Source organism: Schistocerca serialis, chromosome 5 (genome assembly GCF_023864345.2).
Source record: "Schistocerca serialis cubense isolate TAMUIC-IGC-003099 chromosome 5, iqSchSeri2.2, whole genome shotgun sequence".
Taxonomy (NCBI): Eukaryota; Metazoa; Arthropoda; class Insecta; order Orthoptera; family Acrididae; genus Schistocerca; species Schistocerca serialis.
The window spans coordinates 693,630,126-693,650,249 of NC_064642.1; the positions used below are offsets into that span (position 1 = coordinate 693,630,126).

At 41.4% G+C, this 20,124-nt stretch overlaps 1 protein-coding gene across 1 annotated transcript in view; it reads left to right on the forward strand.

Moving 5' to 3' along the window:
* Positions 1-20,124, forward strand: part of LOC126482181 (hemicentin-2-like) — an 865,734-nt gene that overhangs the window by 662,514 nt on the left and 183,096 nt on the right. Inside the window, exon 6 of the mRNA XM_050106159.1 lies at positions 14,051-14,196. Within this exon, the coding sequence (XP_049962116.1) occupies positions 14,051-14,196 (146 nt within the window). The remainder of the gene's footprint in view (positions 1-14,050; positions 14,197-20,124) is intronic.

Genomic DNA, 20,124 nt, shown 5'->3' on the forward strand with positions numbered 1-20,124 from the left:
ATGGGATCAGTGGGGTTGATTAATGACCAACGCAAAATTAGTATCGGATGTATTTGACGTAGATCATATAATAGAATTTTCCGTACGAATGAGAACTGAGAACTGAAAAAAAAAGAAAAAGTGTCGTGGTAGTGACTCTCTCTCTCTCTCTCTCTCTCTCTCTCTCTCTCTCTCTCTCTCTCTCTATATATATATATATATATATATATATATATATATATATATATATATATATGTGTGTGTGTGTGTTGTTCGAGAAAACATATGAAAACACGTCAGACAATATCTATGAGGCAGTAAATAGCAGTTTTCTGGGTTATTCTCTCTGTGTTGCCTGTTTGTCTCGAAATGCACTTCTCCAAAAGAAAAAAAGCACTTCACTTACTACAACGAAAAAAGTTTCCAAATGTGACACAAATTGACGTATTTAGAAATATGGGTACGGCGCAAGCTTAATTAAGGAATCACGTATTGGTAAAACATCGCCTACATCAAAACAGCAGTGGAACATACTACGTTGCTACAGGCGGCAAAAGCTGGGTGTCTAGTGATGGAGACAGGAGACGATCACTGAGCAATATACATCATATTTCCGTGCGTTTCTGAACAGGTACACTTTCTTGATTCCAAAGATAAAAGACCTGTGAAAGTGACCCTGATGTCAGTACCAGGAAGGTGGGGCTCCAGCATGGGGTAAGCCAGGCGACCGTGTGGAACACTCTCCACGACGAATGTTACAGTCCGTACCACATACAACTTTAGCAGGCTTCATTGCCTGTGCACTTGCCTTCGTAGCGACTGTTTGGTCGCTGGTTAGCCATGTTGCTGGAATTTCTGTCATCCATTCTGTTTACAGATGAGGCTCCATTTACGAGCGCCTGTATCGACAATATTCTCAGAATCTGTCTCTGGCTTATGCAGATTGTCAGTGGTATGATGGCAGCGAACTGTCAGGACGGGTTCACCCTCATTGTGTAGGAGGGTTTACTGGCGATCACCTCGTTGGACTGGTCATCCTTTCGCAACACCTGAAAGGCGAGGCGTATTTGCGCTTCCTGCGGGTGGTGTGAAGGGGAGTGTGGCTATTTCATAATGATGCTCTAGCTCCCCGCCCTTTTGAGTGCCGAGGTAAAACACAAGTACAGTCTCAACATTTCAATTTCCTGCTGTGTTCCCACGTATGACTTCAGTCCTTTGTAAGTTTCCTATGTTTAATCTTGTAAACTGAAATAAAGTTAAACTGAACTGCTATTCGTAATAACTAGTGTATCTGTGTAGTAATCGTTAACAAGGCAGGTGGTGTAATTATCGAAGTACTATCAAATAAATTAGATGCCAAAACTAAATTGTATAATTATATTTAATAAATTAGCTTCAACAAATTTACTTAGGATGCCAAAAATGTAAACTAAACAACCAGTCCTGTGAAGCTACATATTGGGCAGGAGTGAACAGAGCTACAATGCATGACGTCGAAGTAAGTGACTAGCAATCGCGACACACAAGGTAATACAATTAAAATGCTCTATACTATGGTAATAAAATTATGAAAGAATAAATAACCAAAATATTTCTATGCAAATGTGCTGTCAATTTACGTACACAGGCCAAATGAACAAGATTCAAATCACAGAAAATGGATGTACGAGGACCGGAACTTTAATAGTGGCAACTATTTATTTACAGCTCGTACAAAACGGATACGTGTTTCAAAGTTTAAATGACCTTCAAAGTAGTCACCAACAATGTGCATAACCCGTAACCAGCGAGGTGGCAGTCTTAGGGTACTCTTAGCGGCGCCAGTTGTGTTGACAGTTCGACCTGCGTGGTCTAATGCCCGACGAATTTGTAGCAAAATGGTTCAAATGGCTCTGAGGATTATCGGACACATCTGAGGTCATCAGTCCCCTAGACATAGTACTACTTAAACCGAACTAACCTAACGACATCACACAAATCCATGCCCGAGGCAGGATTCGAACCGGCGACCGTTGCAGCAGCGCGGTTCCGGACTGAAGCGCCTAGAACCGTTCAAGAGGTGTGCATAAAGTATAAAGTACCCCCTCCCCCCAATCCTCCTCCCGCACTTGGTATTGAGAGGGTCAAAGGACCCGCTTTATTTCCTGATTGTAAATTTGACTTCCGTTTACTAACGTTAACAGTGGTGGAAGGATGGAATTCTTTTTGTTGTTAACAAAGAAAATGTTAGCATTATTTCTGTATTGGAGCGTATCCCCCCTATATTCTCCAACGAGTCATTAGAAATGGACACTGGCATTAAACACGGCGAACATCCATCGCCCGTGAGCGCCCGTAGTGTGGGACACGCATAAATTACGCGCAGCATCCCGGAACGTAAGGCAGCGGCGGCGCAGATAAGAGTTCCATTCCCGGGCGGAATGTCTCCGGGCGGCCGTTTGCCGTTTTCGCGCTGGAAGCACTTTCTTTCGCCAGATGTTATCAGCGATATAAAAGTGGGCAGCGTTTCTTCCTGGCCAGGCCTCGGCTCACCAGCGCCTTAAGAGCGCCGGGGCCCGAGCCGCGGCGGCATAGTAATAGCCTCGCGAAACGCACTCGTAACTGTAGCCATAAATCACCCGCGGCACGCGAACACATGCCTACCTGCCTACCGGCCGCCGCCATCAGGGTGAGCGGTTGGGAGGGGGAGATGCAGGGGCTGTCGGCGACTGCGAGTGGTGGTGTGGGTGAAGGGGAGGGGGTCAGAGGTGCTCTCGTGGCAGTGCAACACGACTGGGAGAGAGATGGATCTTCCCAGCACTGAGGACCTGCATAAAACGTGGATGCAAGTAGTATTGTTGGACACAAAGTTTATTTTTTAAAATAATTTCTTCTTCATTCACAGTAAAGGAATGTGGGTCGTTAATTCAAATCCATCGGTGCACACTTACAACCCCGGGCAAATTATCGAATGGAAAATTGACTTTTACAGGGGTGCTAATACCAGAGAGTCAAGGGAAGGGCCGGCTGGAGTAGCCGAGCGGTTCTAGGCGCTGCAGTCTGGAACCGCACGACCGCTACGGTCGCAGGTTCGAATCCTGCCTCGGGCATTGATGTGTGTGAATTCCTTAGGTTAGTTAGGTTTAAGTAGTTCTAAGTTCTAGGGGACTGATGACCTCAGCAGTTAAGTTCCGTAGTGCTCAGAGCCATTTGACCCATTTCAAGGGGAGGCAGGATTCGGTTACGATTGTGGACAGGGCCGTATTCAGCTACTATTGGTTGTCTATTACAGTTACACACAATTTATTTTGAAGAACTAATTCGAGACTCAGCAATAAATAAAAATACCACACGTTATTAATGAAGGAATAAACAACTGTGTAAATAATAGTGTTTTCAGTGAGTTACAAATTAGCAAATCACCATTAAATACAGATACAGCTGATAATGTTCTAAAAGCCAGCCGCTTTGATCACGGCTGAAGGCCTTACACGCCAAGAATGGCAATAAATTAAGAACTGTTTAAGAACTCGCTGCAATTTACAACTTACAGGTATTCAAATATTAAAGGTAAGTCGCCACAAACACAGCAGAAGGCATCAGACGAAAGGAATGGCAGTAAATAAGGTATTAAGCCTTACTGCTAAAATACAAATACCAAATTAGAATTTCAAGGCAAATGACCACAATTACGGCTGAAGGCCTTACACGCAAGGAAGGGCAATGATATAAAAAATTAAGAAACCTACTGTAAAAAAGCAAACACAATAGCAAAGGTTAATTAAAGAAACAACTGATCACAAAATGGGTGAAACAAGAAGATGGCAAACTGTAACACAACCCTTAACATCCACTGAACACTACACTGCAAGATTTATTCTAGAAGGTGACCATAACTATTAACTCGATATATATATATATATATATATATATATATATATATATATATATATATATATAACATTCATTAAAGGCATTACAAGGTATTGTAATAAATAGTATAATAATAAAACACAAAAGCCAGTACTTAAGTCCCTTAAAGGGTACTGAAGCAGATTATACCCGCAGAAGGCGTGGACTGAAGGAGCGTTACACTGAACTACTAACATTCTGCGTGGTGTCTGTTTGTTCTAAGTCGTGTCTCCCTACCACTTTCGCGCAACGACGCTCGGTGCGTGTTTTTTAGGGAATTGACTAGTTTGAACCTGGGACCTGTTGCTGGTAAGGAGACGCCAGACCACATATGACATGTAGAGTTCAGAATAGTTCAGTGAGACTAGCGATGATATAATCAAATACTTAATAATTTCAGCGTCAGCTCCACTGCACTCCCTGTAAAAGAATCTTAACACTAACTAAATTTAGTGGAAGGGGTTCAAGGCTTTCCTATTTTTAGTTAGCTGGTAAAATAACGTCGAAAAAGCAGTTAAGTTTACCATTGGAAATTTTATTCTACTCACAAATCATTGTTTATAAATTGCACTATTGATAAAGGGAGATATTTTAATAAAGGATGATAAAAACCAACTGTGTTCAACAAAAATGTGAACGAATATTCCCTGAATGGGTTTCCAAGTTCTACAATGGATCGAAGGATGACCTATGCCATATCACATCTATAATTTAGGTTTAAATTAAGTTTCACAAAAGAGAAAACTATCAAAATGGTCTACAGTGACCCTCAGTTATCTTCAATTACTAATTTAACTTGTCGTAAATTACAGTGGCTGATGTGACTTCTCAATAATTATATAACTGAAAAATCATCGCGTTTCAGATTTTTACTTCAAGTGGCAAATGTGAACACCATGAGATTTAATTGACGATCGACACTAGTATTAAGCAAAAAGGGGATGTAACAGATGAGACTTCTGCAGTTCTGAGTGAAGACTTATGCGCTCAAAATGTGGCATCGCGTGCGTTCATTACCTTGTCGGTGTTTAGGCAGCGTCAGGGAGCGGCGGGCGGCGCAGCTCCACACACCTCGCCGTCTCGGAAGCAATTCTCACCTAACTTCCCCTTACTACAATTTACCGAAGTTGGTTTAAAAAAAGCTATCTGGCTGTGTTTTCAACTGACCAATCAGGGTCTCAATGTTAACCTTAAGCTCCGCCTACAAAATTCTGTCTATCCAAAGAGAAACGTTATATTTTTCATGGTGGGGCAACGTTTTTTAACGTTTGCAACGTAACAGAGACGCGAAAAAGTCTCACGCTAAAACTTCATCTACATCTACATCTACATTGATACTCCGCAAGCCACCCAACGGTGTGTGGCGGAGGGAACTTACAGCTGGTGCGGCCCTTTTAGTGTTATCGTAAGATCTATACTGTTCTTCTGGGGGGCTCTATCTTTTAACATGGGCTGGGGGTGATTTTGTCGGTCGGCTGGCGACGTGGGTGTCCGTCCCTTATCGTAAGGCCTTCTGGCTTAACACGGTTCTGCTCTCGGCTTCTGTTCTCGTTTCTCCCCTCGGAACTGCGTCTGTTTAACGGTGGGAAGGTACGACATGCGTTTAGGCGTTCTTGTGTTAGTCTGTGGTGTTCCATTTGCTCACTCGTTGATCGTATTACTTTGGTTAATTTAATGTCAGGATTTATTTGGAGCTATGTGACATACTGCCGGATTTGCTTATTATGTCAGGGTTTTCATGGAAGGAGTTGGATTTGCCTGACACCTTACAAACTACTGGCCTTTAGACTTCTTTATAGAATACACATGTCTTACAAGAACCAAGAGGCCATAGACTGCTCCAGGAATAGACCTCTGAGAAGGTCCGGCAACAAACACTTTCGCGAGCGATGAATTGGGCAGCCAAGACTTGCATTCACTTCACAAGATGGTAACTCAGACTAGTGGGAGTCTAACGAATGACTTACGATAATCTTGCTGAAAGTTCCTATCGTCCGATAAACCAAATGCAACGATGTAACAATACGCCAAAGCCGGAACCGGCGGTCTGCACAACGTCCCCAGAATACTTTGCTTAGAGCGCCCGGAACGAGAAAGGGATCACCACAAGAGTAGAAGAATCGCCAACCGGCCTTCAGTTAAAAAAGCTGTCAAAACTACACGCCTTACCGGACAGCAGCGGCAATGCGAGGAAACGTACACTGCCGTTACATACACTAACCCATGGGGCAGGTAACTGGGGCGTTAGCGGCCACCAGGCAAGATAAATTACCTCTGGTTGAACAAATTGTAACAAGTTGAACGCAGTAAATAGTAATGAGATGTGGAGGAAAGCTAATCAGATCCGCCTTCCCCAAGCACTCCACTGTCTGTTCTTCACCTCGGTGACACTACTAGCAGCAACAGGCACCCAAGTCACTGGAGAATCGAGAGATATCACAATGGTGGAGGTGTCTCTACTTGGATTGAAATGCTCTCATCATAAAGGTTGCTGGATCCGGTTTACGACGGGGTCATGCACCCTCGTGACCACAGCCCTTCCATCTGGCAGTAGATGTGTGCCGCCAGCGGTCGCAGCGTGTTCTGGCACAGCGTGGAGCTGGCTCCTTCTGAGTCCCCAACCGAACTAACCCACTCACACGACCCGGACAAAACAACGACGTCGCTCCAGAGATAGGGCAACAGTTACTACATATCGGTAACCACCGCTGCTGCCACTAGCGTAACCATGCCAACTAAACGATCGCGTCTGGCCTCCAACAGAGGGCGAAACCTACAAACAGCACCAACGCGAGCCACAGCACGACTCAAGTGTGACAAGGATGCTTTAATGAAATTTGCCAATTTAAATGGAATTTCATTAAAGAATAAAGGTAAATAATCAGTTACCCTTTTTAAATTTTTTGCTTTTAGTTAATTTGCCTTTCTTTCTTTCTGTACGTACGAACGAACTTTGTTGAAGAACCTCTCATTTATGTGTGGTAATAAAAAATTCATTTACACGGAGCTAAGTACATTTAAAATTACGTGAACTCATATTAACTGATTAAGAATATTTAGTTGAGAATTAAATCCTTTACATAATTCGGCCTTGGCACACATTTTCTGAATGCAGTGGTTTTTTTTTTAAATATTTACTGAATTCTTTCCCGGCGTTAGCTATGGAACACAAGACTGTCTCTATTAGCAGAAAACGGTTAAATATTGCCAAGCCGACGTTTAATTATCACTGATAAAACATACATCCCTATACATTTAAGTTATTTGAAAGAACCAAAATTGTTAAATTTCAACATTAACTATCCGCCTATGAATGCACAAATGTGAACTAATTTAAAATCCGTAAGTCTCAGGATCGCTGTAAAAGAAGAACATTTTCTTAATTCACTGCTAATTTTTATCTGTTCCCGATTTACGGGTTTGGTTAATTTTTCGTAGCGGAAGAATTTTTTAAATGTGCCGCCGCTGCAAATCGTTCGGTCGCGGCACAGCCCAGCAACACCGCTAAAAATGCTGAAAATTCTTTAAAGAAATATTATAGATGACATGGGCAAGCTAATTTACATTAATAATACACACTTTTGATAAATTATAATATATTTAAACCACAACAAATATTCAACTCACATTAGTTTGTAATTTCTCCTCTAATGGCGGCTAAATCTAGCTACAGACAAAAGACGTCTACCCATTCATAAAATGCTTCGTCACAGCTTGCTCTCGCTTTCAGCTCTACAGGAAGACGACCAAAGAATACTCAGTACGTGGTGCTTTTATACTACTGCTGACTATTAACATCTCTTTGTAATCATATAACATTATTTTCGTCTGTGGCTGAATTTTACATTTTTGTTATCGGAGATATTGACACATTTCGCAATTATATTATGAATATAGAAATATTACCATCCTAAATACAGAAAGAATATTACTACAGAAAATATTACAATGATAATGAATGTCCTTTACACAAAATTCAATAATATTTTTTGTTAAATAATTACAGTATTTACAAATTGCTTTATAGCGGCGTATATGGTACAATTAAATTTTAGTTTATTGATAGTGTGAGTTTGCCAGGGAACGTTACAATGCAAATCATCTCTTCGCTGCGGGGTGTATAAAATACGAGCGGTATTCAGTGATAAACAATGCAACACTTTTCTTTCTGAAAGCAGATTACAATACGCCGTATTATTTCCCACCCTTGGCTATAAGACCCTGTTTTTCAACCTAATCTCCGTTCGATGCGAAGGCCTTACGGAATATTACTGGGAGGATCTGTAGTCACACATGGTACCACTCTACTGGTCGACGTCGGAGCCAACACCATCCTGCATCAGTAACTTTCCCATGAACCACGTACTGTTTCCCACACAGTGCATTCTTCATTGAATCAAACAGATTGAAGGGCAGTAGGGTCGATGAGGAAGAACAGTCCAATGAAATATTGTGAGCTGTTCTCGGTTGCGCAGTCTTGTGTGAGGTCTTACGTTGTTGTGGAGAGGGAAAAGATCGTTTCCTCTTTTTTTGCGAATAAGTAGGTTCTTCATAATCCCGTGGTATCGAAGTACACTGCAGAGTTGATCACTGCACCACTATGGGGGACATCAAACGGAATAACTCATTCAGATTCCGAGAAGATCCTGGCCGTCACTTTACCGACTGATAGTGCGGCTTTGAACTTTTTCATCGTACGAATTGTGGTTTGGCACCACTTCATGGAGTGCCGTTTTGTTTTCGTTTCGGAGTAATGAATGCATGGTTCATCGCTTGTGATGATGTTCGAAAAAACTTGTTACCATCAGGCTTGTGATGCGCGAACAGTTCCGCACAGACGGTCCTTCGTTGCTCTTTATGGTCATCTGTTGTGGGCTGCCGGCCTGCACACAGGTGATCGGACAGCTTTGCGTGATGTTATTGCGATCATAACAGACGCATCGCCCAACAACTCACAATCCTTTTGTTCACTTTCAGGTCTTCGTAGATGTTCTGCAAGGATCTACGAATATCAGCGATGCTTTGGTTTTCCCCCAAACGAAACTCAATTACAACAATGCTTGGAACGCACCTACGTTACAGACGCCATCTTTAAGGCTACGTATAGCGACGCCATCTGTCGGAACACCATGTAACTATAAGGGCTGAATCGGGAATATTCCACGATGTAGCACAACAAATTCCCCATTATTGACCGAAATTGGCCGAGAAAAACGTGTTGCGTTACTTATTGAATGCCCCTCGTTTATGTCAATCTTCAGGAACATATTCTTCATATCAAAGCATTACAAGTTAGGTAGAACGCCATTCGTTTGATGAAGCCTAGAAGCACATCATCAAGTACATGAGTAGCTTCATGTCTGAGAAACTGTAGATATGTTTGCGGGAAGATATCCTGAATAATTACAACCCCCACGTTGAGGTTAAATCTGTGTTGACTTCTCTCTTCTCGCACTTGATATAGGTTTTCACAAACCTAGATCTAACTGATAACTGAAGATCCCATCACCCGAATTGACAGACTCATCAGCGAATGATGTACATGCTAAGAAATGCAGAAACACGACACAGTGCCCGAACGTGTATTGACAGATGGACATTCTCGGCTCGATTTCTGCCTCACATATTCATTACACCCGCTGAAGGCGATCAGGCACAAAAGATTTTCATGCAGAATGTTCTGGATCATCATGTGCTTAACGATCTCATTTCTTGCAATTATCCTTGTACTAGTTGATGGAGATTCATCCACACAGCCCGTTTTTCAAGCCGACGCATTCGTACATCGCGTGGTGCAACTCCTGATCATACACTATGTGATTAAAAGTATCCGGACACCTAGCTGAAACTGACTTACAAATTCGTGGCGCCCTCCATCAGTAATGCTGGAATGCAATATGGCGCTGGCCCACCCTTAGCCTTGATGACAGCTTCCACTCTTTCAGGCATACTTTCAGTCAGGCGCTGGAAGGTTTCTTGGGGAATGGCAGCCCATTCTTCACGGAGTGTTGCACTGAGGAGAAGTATTGACACCGACCGGTGAGGCCTGTCACGAAGTCGGCGTTCCAGAATATCCCAAAGGTGTTTTGTAGGATTCAGGTCAGCACTCTGTGCAGGCCAGTGCATTACAGGGATGTCATTGTCGTGTAACCACTCCGTCACAGGATGTGTATTATGAACAGGTGCTCGCTCGTGTTGAAAGATGCAATCGAACACGACCACACGATAACACCACCGCCTTCATATTTTTCGGTTGGCACTACACACGTTGGCAGATGATGCTCACCGTTCATTCGCCATACCCACACCCTGCCATCGAATCACCGTACTGTGCACCGTGATCCGTTACTCCACACAAAGTTTTTCCACTGTTCAAACGTCCAATGCTTACGCTCCTTACACCAAGCGAGGCGTGGTTTGCCACTTACCGGCGTGATGTGTCACTTATCAACAACCGCTCGACCATGAAATCCAAGTTTTCTCTCCCCCGCCTAACTGTCAGATTACTTGCAGTGGATTCTGATGCAGTTTGGAATTCCTGTGTGATGGTCTGGATAGATGTCTGCCTATGATGTTTAGGAGTGTGGAAATCTCGCGTACAGACGTATGACACAAGTGACACCCAATCACCTGACCACGTTCGAAGTGCGTGAGTTTCGCGGAGCGCCCCATACTGCTCTCTCACGATGTCTAATGACTACTGAGGTCGCTGATATGGAGTACCTGGCAGTGGGTGGCAGCACAATGCACCTAATATGAAAAACCCACGTTTTTGGGTGTGTCTGGATACTTTCGATCACATAGTGTATGAACCTGTCGGTTGTGAGCGTTGTTGGCTTCTTACCAACTTCTTGCGTAAAGTAAGACAGAGTTGAACTACTGCGTCTGCATTCCATCTGCTACATGTAGTGCATTTGGGTCATTTCACAAATTCAGTATATCGTTGCGATTTTATGGTAGAAGCTGCTCTAAAACAGAACAAATGACGATGAGACAAAAACATACAGATGTCGTGACCAAGTGTAAATAAGATATGCACATTTGAGATATATTACACGACCAGAACTCATTAAAGAAAATTATTTTCAAGCCTGTCTAAAGAAGGGTTGTGGCCCATCTTCTTTTGATAATTTTTTGATTTTTTGATGTCACGAACAAATCATTAAAGTTCCTGCCACATTTGATATATAGCCCTGTATTGAAAATTTACGAAGACACGGCACAACATACCTAATTAAACACGTACTAAAAATCGGAAAAATAAAACTAAGCACGCGTTTTAGGCAGAAAAGAAATATACGTCACTTTTGGTCTGTACAAGAAGACCAACTACAGTTCCTAACCAATACAGGGGAACGATTGTGAAAATAGGATGAAATTAGATTGCAAATGATGCTATAGCTGTCAGAATATTAACTTTAAATTGGTTTCGTTCAAAATAGTTGCGTTTCACAGGCTCTAATTTACTAAGTCAAGCAAACTTACGAATAAAGTAATGACTTACGAGAAATGCTGAAAGGAATCAAAAAGCTGCTTTTCTGTAGCTCACAATCGACATGGTAGATGAATATGTAACCAGCTAACTCATACGTAAATTACCTGTACTCTAAAGGAAGAAAATGCATCACAAAATGCACGAAAGGCTTCAGTAGTGAACGAGGTGTAAGACAGTTGCAGTTTGTCAAACTCTGTACTTCGTCCGGACGTGGCAGGATGCCTTATTCGGATAGTGTCATGAAGCGGATATGGTGAACTTTATTTTTCTCCTATCCGTTAGTCGTCGTCGTCATGAAGCAAGAAGTGTCCTGCGTTGCTGGTTGTTCCAAGTATCTAGTTCCCATAGGTAATTTTTATGAACGCAAATTGCTGAGGTCAGTTGCAGACTAATCCATACATCAAACAAGAAAATGGAGGATCAGTCTATATCTTGACTGCAGTGTCTGTAGGTGCGACGAATAATCACCGTGAACAAACGAATGCTTGAACGTTACATTTAGATATTTCAGATCGAGAAAATACGGTAACATTCCTATCAATATAAATGTACAGACAGACGCACTAATTTTGCAGACACTTTTAGCCGTAATAGCAAATACAGAATATTATTCACAAAGACCTATCCCCAACCTTACAAATACGTATCAAATTAATAATTTATGGGATTTTGATTGAAGAAACCAAAGTGCCGAGCAATGTCTGTAGCAAGAACTGAAATTTACTGCTTTAAAACAACGCTTTTTGGTGAAGGCAGTTACTTCAGAAAAAAACTGTGAGGTTTGGTAAGTACATAGGAATAATAAGGAGGGTTATGAAGCCATGTCTTGAGAAAAGCCCCGATCTAAATATGTACCTCGTAATGACGTCAAGTCACTGATTTTATCTTGAAGGCATGAAATGCAAATGAAGCAACCTTGCAAGTGACAGGTAATATAACATTCTACTAATATCACATATTGCGTAAGCCGTTATCATGTGTGGCACGTCGCTGTTACCTAGTAGAAGACATTATTGTGTGCGCCAGGTCACGCGTTGTGTTCGTCAGGAGAAGATAAATGTTATTTAAATTGCAGAGTTCAGCGATTCTGTCACTCCACCCATCTCTGAAACGCTAGCTCGCTGGAGACTGGCCGTGTTAAGTCGTAAATCGGTTTCCCTCCGTCGGATCATCTTCAGAGCTTTGAAGTTTCATTTAAAGATCTAGGGATTCAATACGATATAAAATAACATAAATTGGTTACTATTTGCGCTGGATACACATGAATCAAGTCGAAGTGTATGTCTCCATCTGTAACTTGTGCATTGTGCCATGGACTGAAATAAAATTACAAACAATTGTCACTCACACACAGAGTTTTCCCAGGGTGGGCTGGCTGATATTCAGGCGTATGACAGGAACGATCATTCGGAGGAAAGAAATCAAGTATACGCATACCTTAAAGCTATGAGCAATCGCTCAGTAGAAAAGATGTGTATCAACGTAACAAAGATGAACAAGTGCTTATAGCTCTTTACGTATGCGTTTTAGAGCCCATGTTTACTGGTCGGCTGGCCGGGGTGGCCGAGCGTTTCTACGCGCTTCAGTCCGGAACCGCGCTGCTGCTACAGTCGCAGGCTCGAATCCTGCCTCGGGCATGGGTGTGTGTGATATCCTTAGGATAGTTAGGTTTAAGCAGTTGTAAGTCTAGGGAACTGATGTGATGACCTCAGATGTTAAGTCCCATAGTGCGTACAGTCATTTGAACCATTTTTTACTCGTCTTTTTTTCTTTTTTTGTCCATACTACCATCTCTAAAAATATGTAAAGCAAAAAACTTCCAGTAGAAGATATTTTTGTCACAGTACTGAAGGTGAAGAATACGTTTACTTGAAGATTTTGTTTCGAACAATCGTTCCTGCCAAATCTCTGAACACCTTTCCTCCTGGCTAAAAATGGTTCAAATGGCTCTGAGCACTATGGGACTTAACATCTTAGGTCATCAGCCCCCTAGAACTTAGAACTCCTTAAACCTAACTAACCTAAGGACATCACACACATCCATGCCCGAGGCAGGATTCGAACCTGCGACCGTAGCAGTCGCACGGTTCCGGACTGCGCGCCTAGAACCGCGAGACCTTTCCTCCTGGGACATCAAGTTTTCAGATTACGACTCATCGAGTAGCACCATGCTTTGTGGTTTAGACGCGAATCTTCTATTACAATCGTGAATTACTTATTAGATATTTCCGTGTTTTAGGAAAACCAATAAGGAAAACGTGTGGATAGTTCCCTTAAATTCCGCCTTCATCCATTTACATCATTGTGCTGATCATGACCAACTCCACCTAGAGTACAATATCTCCTCCGAAAATGCTGTGCCCGCATCTCGTGGTCGTGCGGTAGCGTTCTCGCTTCCCACGCCCGGGTTCCCGGGTTCGATTCCCGGCGGGGTCAGGGATTTTCTCAGCCTCGTGATGGCTGGGTGTTGTGTGATGTCCTTAGGTTAGTTAGGTTTAAGTAGTTCTAAGTTCTAGGGGACTGATGACCATAGATGTTAAGTTCCATAGTGCTCAGAGCCATTTTGAAAATGCTGTGAGAGGGTACACGGGGCGTGTGCTTCTGTAATAGCTATAGCTGCACCTCTGTTTTTCTTAGTTCGACACTTCAACGGGCACTGTGTAAGTGGTCGTGTGTTTGTTCCAGTACGGCCCTTGAAGACTCGGCTGCTGGAGAGGCCGAGTGTGCTGGAAGCGGGGCAGACGGTGGTGCTGGAGTGTGAGGCAGTCGGCTCCAGGCCGGAAGCCGTCATTTCCTGGTGGCGGGACAACTATCAGCTGGACAGAGGCAAGGTCAGTGCTCAGACGACCGTTTTATGCACAACCGGAAGGGGAATATCTTGTGCTCAGGCTAAGCTATTATGTTTCAAGCCTACCAGTTTCTCCAGTGAAGTGTGTATTTTTTCGTGTCATCAGTTTCTCTCCTTTCTTCTTTATAATGTCAAAAGTACTCTTTCATGCTAAGAATATCGGTTTATCTTTGTGACGGATCGCCTAATTTATGGCCCTGAAACATGTGGTTAATTTCAATAGCTCCAACCCCCAGTGCCCAAACGCCAGCTTTACATATAGTATGAGTTCTACTCAGCTGTTTTCCGTGAACGATCCATATTAGGGGTGTAACATTTAATGCCTCTGTTACATCAAGTGATGCAATACGTCAGGTCCTACTTCCTACAATAATAAAAGCTTTGCCGCTCTACAAAGTGTAATCCACTACAATCAAGGAACAATAGTTGTCCCTACTTCTCAGAATACTTCTTAAATACGTTTGATCTGCTTCACTTAACTAGTTATTAAGATGGCTTTTAATCATTTTCTAAACTGTACTGTAAGGAAGTTAACACGAAACTTGCGATTTTAGCATTTCTTCAAAAATTAAAACACGACACTTAGGGAGGGTCTTATTTTTGTTTGTGGTAACAGGTAGTTTGGTTTCTTTAAACAAAGAAATGAGTTGTACATCACTTTGGCTTAGTAGGCAAACGGGAAGGCGTGCCTCTCCATTCGAAAACACATAGAATGGCAAAGGTAGTATCCACTTTTTATCTCAAATTTCTTGTTCAGAAGTAGGATTTTAACGAAATACATTTATATTTCTAACTTACTTATTAATTACGTATTGGTACATTAATTTTAATAATGCAATCCATGAACCTACTGTTTACTAGATGTGTGAGTCAGAACGAACCAAAAAAATCACATGTTGCTTAGGCATACTTATTCCTAGGTAAAGTCTTTCTCTTTTGTCCTGGAACCTTACGTGGATACTCAGACACAGCTTTAGGTATATATAGATTCTGTTCCTGGTTTGCTTTCTTGAATTTCAGACAGATATTTTACAACTTTTAGTTTAGTAAATAGGTATACAGTTTTGATGACATATTTATCTGCATGCCACTGTGAAGAATCTGTCTTAAGGAACTTGTCACGTAAGTAAAATTTGTTTAAAGATAATCATATTTTATTAGGAAAGAACCGCTCTCTCCATTAGCCCTAATTTTTTTTAGGTTTTGTCGATTCCAACTTGTCTCCTGTTGGTTCTACTTCACTATTCAGAGTACTGTAGCGACAGCTCTTAGTTTTGATGCAGAAGATGAAAACGACAGAACAGGGGTCAGTGCCATAAATGAAAGTTCGGTTTTCGTAAAACCACATGCCTGATATCGTTGTCCACCATCTGATATACAGGGAGATTCAAAAAGAATACCACAACTTTAAAAATGTGTATTTAATGAAAGAAACATAATATAACCTTCTGCTATACATCATTACAAAGAGTATTTAAAAAGGATTTTTTTTTACTCAAAAACAAGTTCAGAGATGTTCAATATGGCCCCCTCCAGGCACTCGAGCAATATCAACCCGATACTTCAACTCGTTCCACACTCTCTGTAGCATATCAGGCGTAACAGTTTTGATAGCTGCTGTTATTTCTCGTTTCAAATCATCAATGGTGGCTGGGAGAGGTGGCCGAAACACCATATCCTTAACATACCCCCATAAGAAAAAATCGCAGGGGGTAAGATCAGGGCTTCTTGGAGGCCAGTGATGAAGTGCTCTGTCACGGGCTGCCTGGCGGCCGATCCATCGCCTCGGGTAGTTGACGTTCAGGTAGTTACGGACAGATAAGTGCCAATGTGGTGGCGCTCCATCCTGCTGAAATATGAATTGTTGTGCTTCTTGTTCGAGCTGAGGGAACAACCAATTCTCTAACATCTCCAGATACTGTAGTTCAGTTACAGTAGCACCTTCGAAGAAAAAGGGACCAAAAACTTTATTGGCTGAAATGGCACAGAAAACGTTCAGCTTAGGCGAGTCACGTTCATACTGAGTTGTTTCCCGCGGATTCTCAGTGCCCCATATACAGACATTGTGACGGTTGAATTTCCCGTTAGTGTGGAAAGTTGCTTCATCACTAAACACAATCTTTGAAACGAAAGATTCATCTGTTTCCATTTGAGCAAGGATAAAATCACAGAAATCGATTCTTTTAATCTTATCAGCTGCAGACAGTGCTTGAACCAATTTCAGACGATAAGGTTTCATAACTAACCTTTTTCGTAGGACTCTCCATACAGTTGATTGTGGAATTTGCAGCTCTCTGCTAGCTCTGCGAGTCGATTTTCCTGGGCTGCGAACAAATGCTTGCTGGATGCGTGCTACATTTTCATCACTCGTTCTCGGCCGTCCAGAACTTTTCCCTTTGCACAAACACCCATCCTCTGTAAACTGTTTATACCAACGTTTAATACACCACCTATCAGGAGGTTTAACACCATACTTCGTTCGAAATGCACGCTGAAGAACTGTCGTCGATTCACTTCTGCCGTACTCAATAACACAAAAAGCTTTCTGTTGAGTGGTCGCCATCTTAGCATCGACTGACGCTGACGCCTAGTCAACACCGCCTCAAGCGAACAAATGTACAACTAAATGAAACTTTATAGCTCCCTTAATTCGCCGACAGATAGTGCTTAGCTCTGCCTTTTGTCGTTGCAGAGTTTTGAATTCCTAAAGTTGTGGTATTCTTTTTGAATCACCCTGTATTATATAATGTTTCGAAGGAATTCTGAAATACAAATTCGAAGCTTTTGCTTCTGAAGCATCACAGAGTCATGCTTCGACATACATACTGGCAAGGAAAGTACAAGTAGAATTGCAGTCACGTCTTGTTATAATTCTCCTTCGTCATAGAATACACAATTTTTCAAGGTATAAACGGGCATCTATCTTACATGATGGATCTGCTTGAAGCACGGAAAAATACTTGATGTTTCTTACAGAAGAGGAATCGAAATTAATGAAGAAGTATCAATATAATCCTCTTATGAAACCTACGGCTTCAGGCAAATACAAGATAAAATATTCCAAAGTGTTTTCAGGAAACACGAGAACCTCTAAAAGTGTTCATATTTTATGCTGTTGTGACAGAAATTAATAATTTAACTAAAAAGACGAGCGAGTGTCATTGACAATTTTTTTGTTCCCTTTTCCATAATAAGTTAAATGGCCGAAATATGCGTAAAGTTATCAGTAGTGAACAAGCAGTGAACATTACTCTTATTTTCAAATACGCTTGTGTGCAAAATTTATATGTTAAGCCCATTAAAGTGTATTAACTGAATTGTTGAATTTAATATCCTTTTCATCATGTCTGTTAACGCCTACCTGTGCTCGCTCAGAAGTTCTCTTTCTCAAATAACAGTTGATTGATTCCATTCATGAATCTTGGGCGCTCTATCAACTGACGGCTAACCAAAACCTATCTTTTTCAGTGGTATAGATCTCCAAAGCACTGATGTGTGATACATTGTTAAGGTTTTGAAAGAAAAAAGGCTGGTGTCTTTTCACTTTTTGCTGATTAAAAATTTCTAATTTTATTAGGCAATTTCTCAATTCTTGCGTCGGAAGTCGTTATTTTTAGAGTTCCGTGTCTCACTCAGTAAAAACGAAACCTTCATAGGACCACTTTTTGTCCATCTGCCTGCCTGCCTGTCTGTCTTCTGTCCTTACGTTCACATCACAAAACTGAATATTTGCATATCAAGGGAAAAAAGTGTTTTTGTAGTTCGTTGTCTGATTATCTGTCTGTCCGTCCTTTTTTCAGAAATGGGCAACAATATAAAGGTCAAATTTGAGTCACATTTTTAAATCTGTAGTCACTCTATTTGCGGTTTAATAAAAGTGAGTTTCTACGTCAGTGCAGTCAGAAGGCATTGTGATTTATGTCACATACTTTGACGCTCGCAAAATGACTCATCAAAACTTATAGGGTACTTCCAATTGATCTACAATGATGAAATTTGGCAAGAGGTAAGTTTTCAAAGTTCGAGTAGATAAAAAAAAAGTCTGAAAATTGTTAAGTTGTATTTACATACCACGAGAAATTTTTTATTCATTTGTTATCCGACGTCAGACTAGCAATTAAAACAATCAGCAGTTCGGCATTCATGCAAATTGGACCCAATCAGCCTGAATGGAGAAATGCTGATTATGATAATAAAGGTCACCTGCCCCGTGCACGTATTCTTGCCACATTTATGTTATAGAAATTAAAATGCTCTCGCGAGTCTTAGAATCGCTGGGATCGATATCCCTCCAGTATCAGTGCCGATAACAGGCAAAAATAGACGAGATTCTCGAGTACCGAAATGTATGTACTGTCTGTATACTTATTTAAGTTTATTCGGAACCCTCAGCACGCGAGTCCTACTCGCATCTGGCCAATTTTACCAAATAAATCTTCACTTCGTACGCAGATAGTATGCTACTCTGATGCGTAGTTAATTTACACACCTGCACAAAGAAAAGAAACTATTTATTTTGGTGTATTTCCAGTTATTTCATCCTAATAATCCCAACACAAGACGTACGCTTTTCTCGTAAGTTAACAACGACCGAGGTTGTTCGCGCTCGGTCGTAAACAGGTTCTGTAATCCGATATTCTTCTCTTCCTGTCTTGGCGTGCGTCTACCTACCTTGCGGTCACTTTCTCGTCACTTCAGCCGACTAATGTAATGTTTTCTAAAGACGCATTGAGCTAAGGAAATCGAACTAAACAAACTGACTTCATAAGATAATCAATGAATTTATCGAGCAGATATAATAATAAACTGACATCATAATATAATCAATGAATTTATCGAGCAGATATAATAATTGTGCGTACTTGGTTCTTTCTGTAAATTATTTTAAGTATTTTATGTAGCGTGCGCAACTCGATAAAAAATAAATAGTGAACAAATAAAAATGAACGGTTCCAGAAAAGGAAAATAGTTCGCAAAGATGGGTTTTCCTGTCTACAGTGTTTTATTATTTTGAGCTGGACTTCCCTATCACGATCTGGGACCACTGATTCCTGTTACCGTGAATATGAACCATTCATAGTAACCAGCTGTAGCCCTTACTTCATTATTAGTCTGCAGTGGACTCACCTGTCATCGGAGATAACAACAGCCGTAAGCAGAGCGGTGCACATATATGTTCCTGATTTGACGAATTCTCAGACAAACTGTCGCACTTCGATTGACTTGCTAAATCACCGGATCTTAATCTCTTAGAAAGTATCTGAGGATACTTTGGACAGCGGGTGGATGCATCAATCAAATTCCCTGTAGTTGGGTAGGACTAAGGGTTCTTATCATGAAATAACCCCTGAAAATGCTTGTAGAATCTTGGTGCCGACCTCAGCCCATTGTCAAGACCAGAGACAGTGTAAGACGTCATTCGCTTGGTGCCTTCTCCGGGAGAGTCCCACGTATTCCAGATGTGTTTATGAAAACATTGTTGCAATGATTTTGGGTGCGGCGATTCAGTGCAAATGAGGATTAGTTCACTGTAAGCATCAGTCTTTACTGAGCAGGTGGAGGGCGTCCTAAGAGAAATGGCCCATAGTTGGGATACGACAGGAATGCTCATTTGAAGCAAAAAACTTCATATTTGCATATGCCCTATTGAGCTGGTTTCCGAAATAAAAAACAATTATATCTAGAACACTAAAGGCAGGAAAATGTTACATTGCTACTTAACCATCGTAAAGTTTACTGTTCCACATTATATTCAAAGGAAGTTATAATATGTAGGTTATACATTAGTTAGTTACAGTTATTAAATCTACAGTGGAATGTTACGTACCAAATTAAGTACAAATTCTTGTTTTATATCCTAACGTAGTCGCAAATTTTAAGACGATTTAGTAATCTAGGTTAATGTACATTT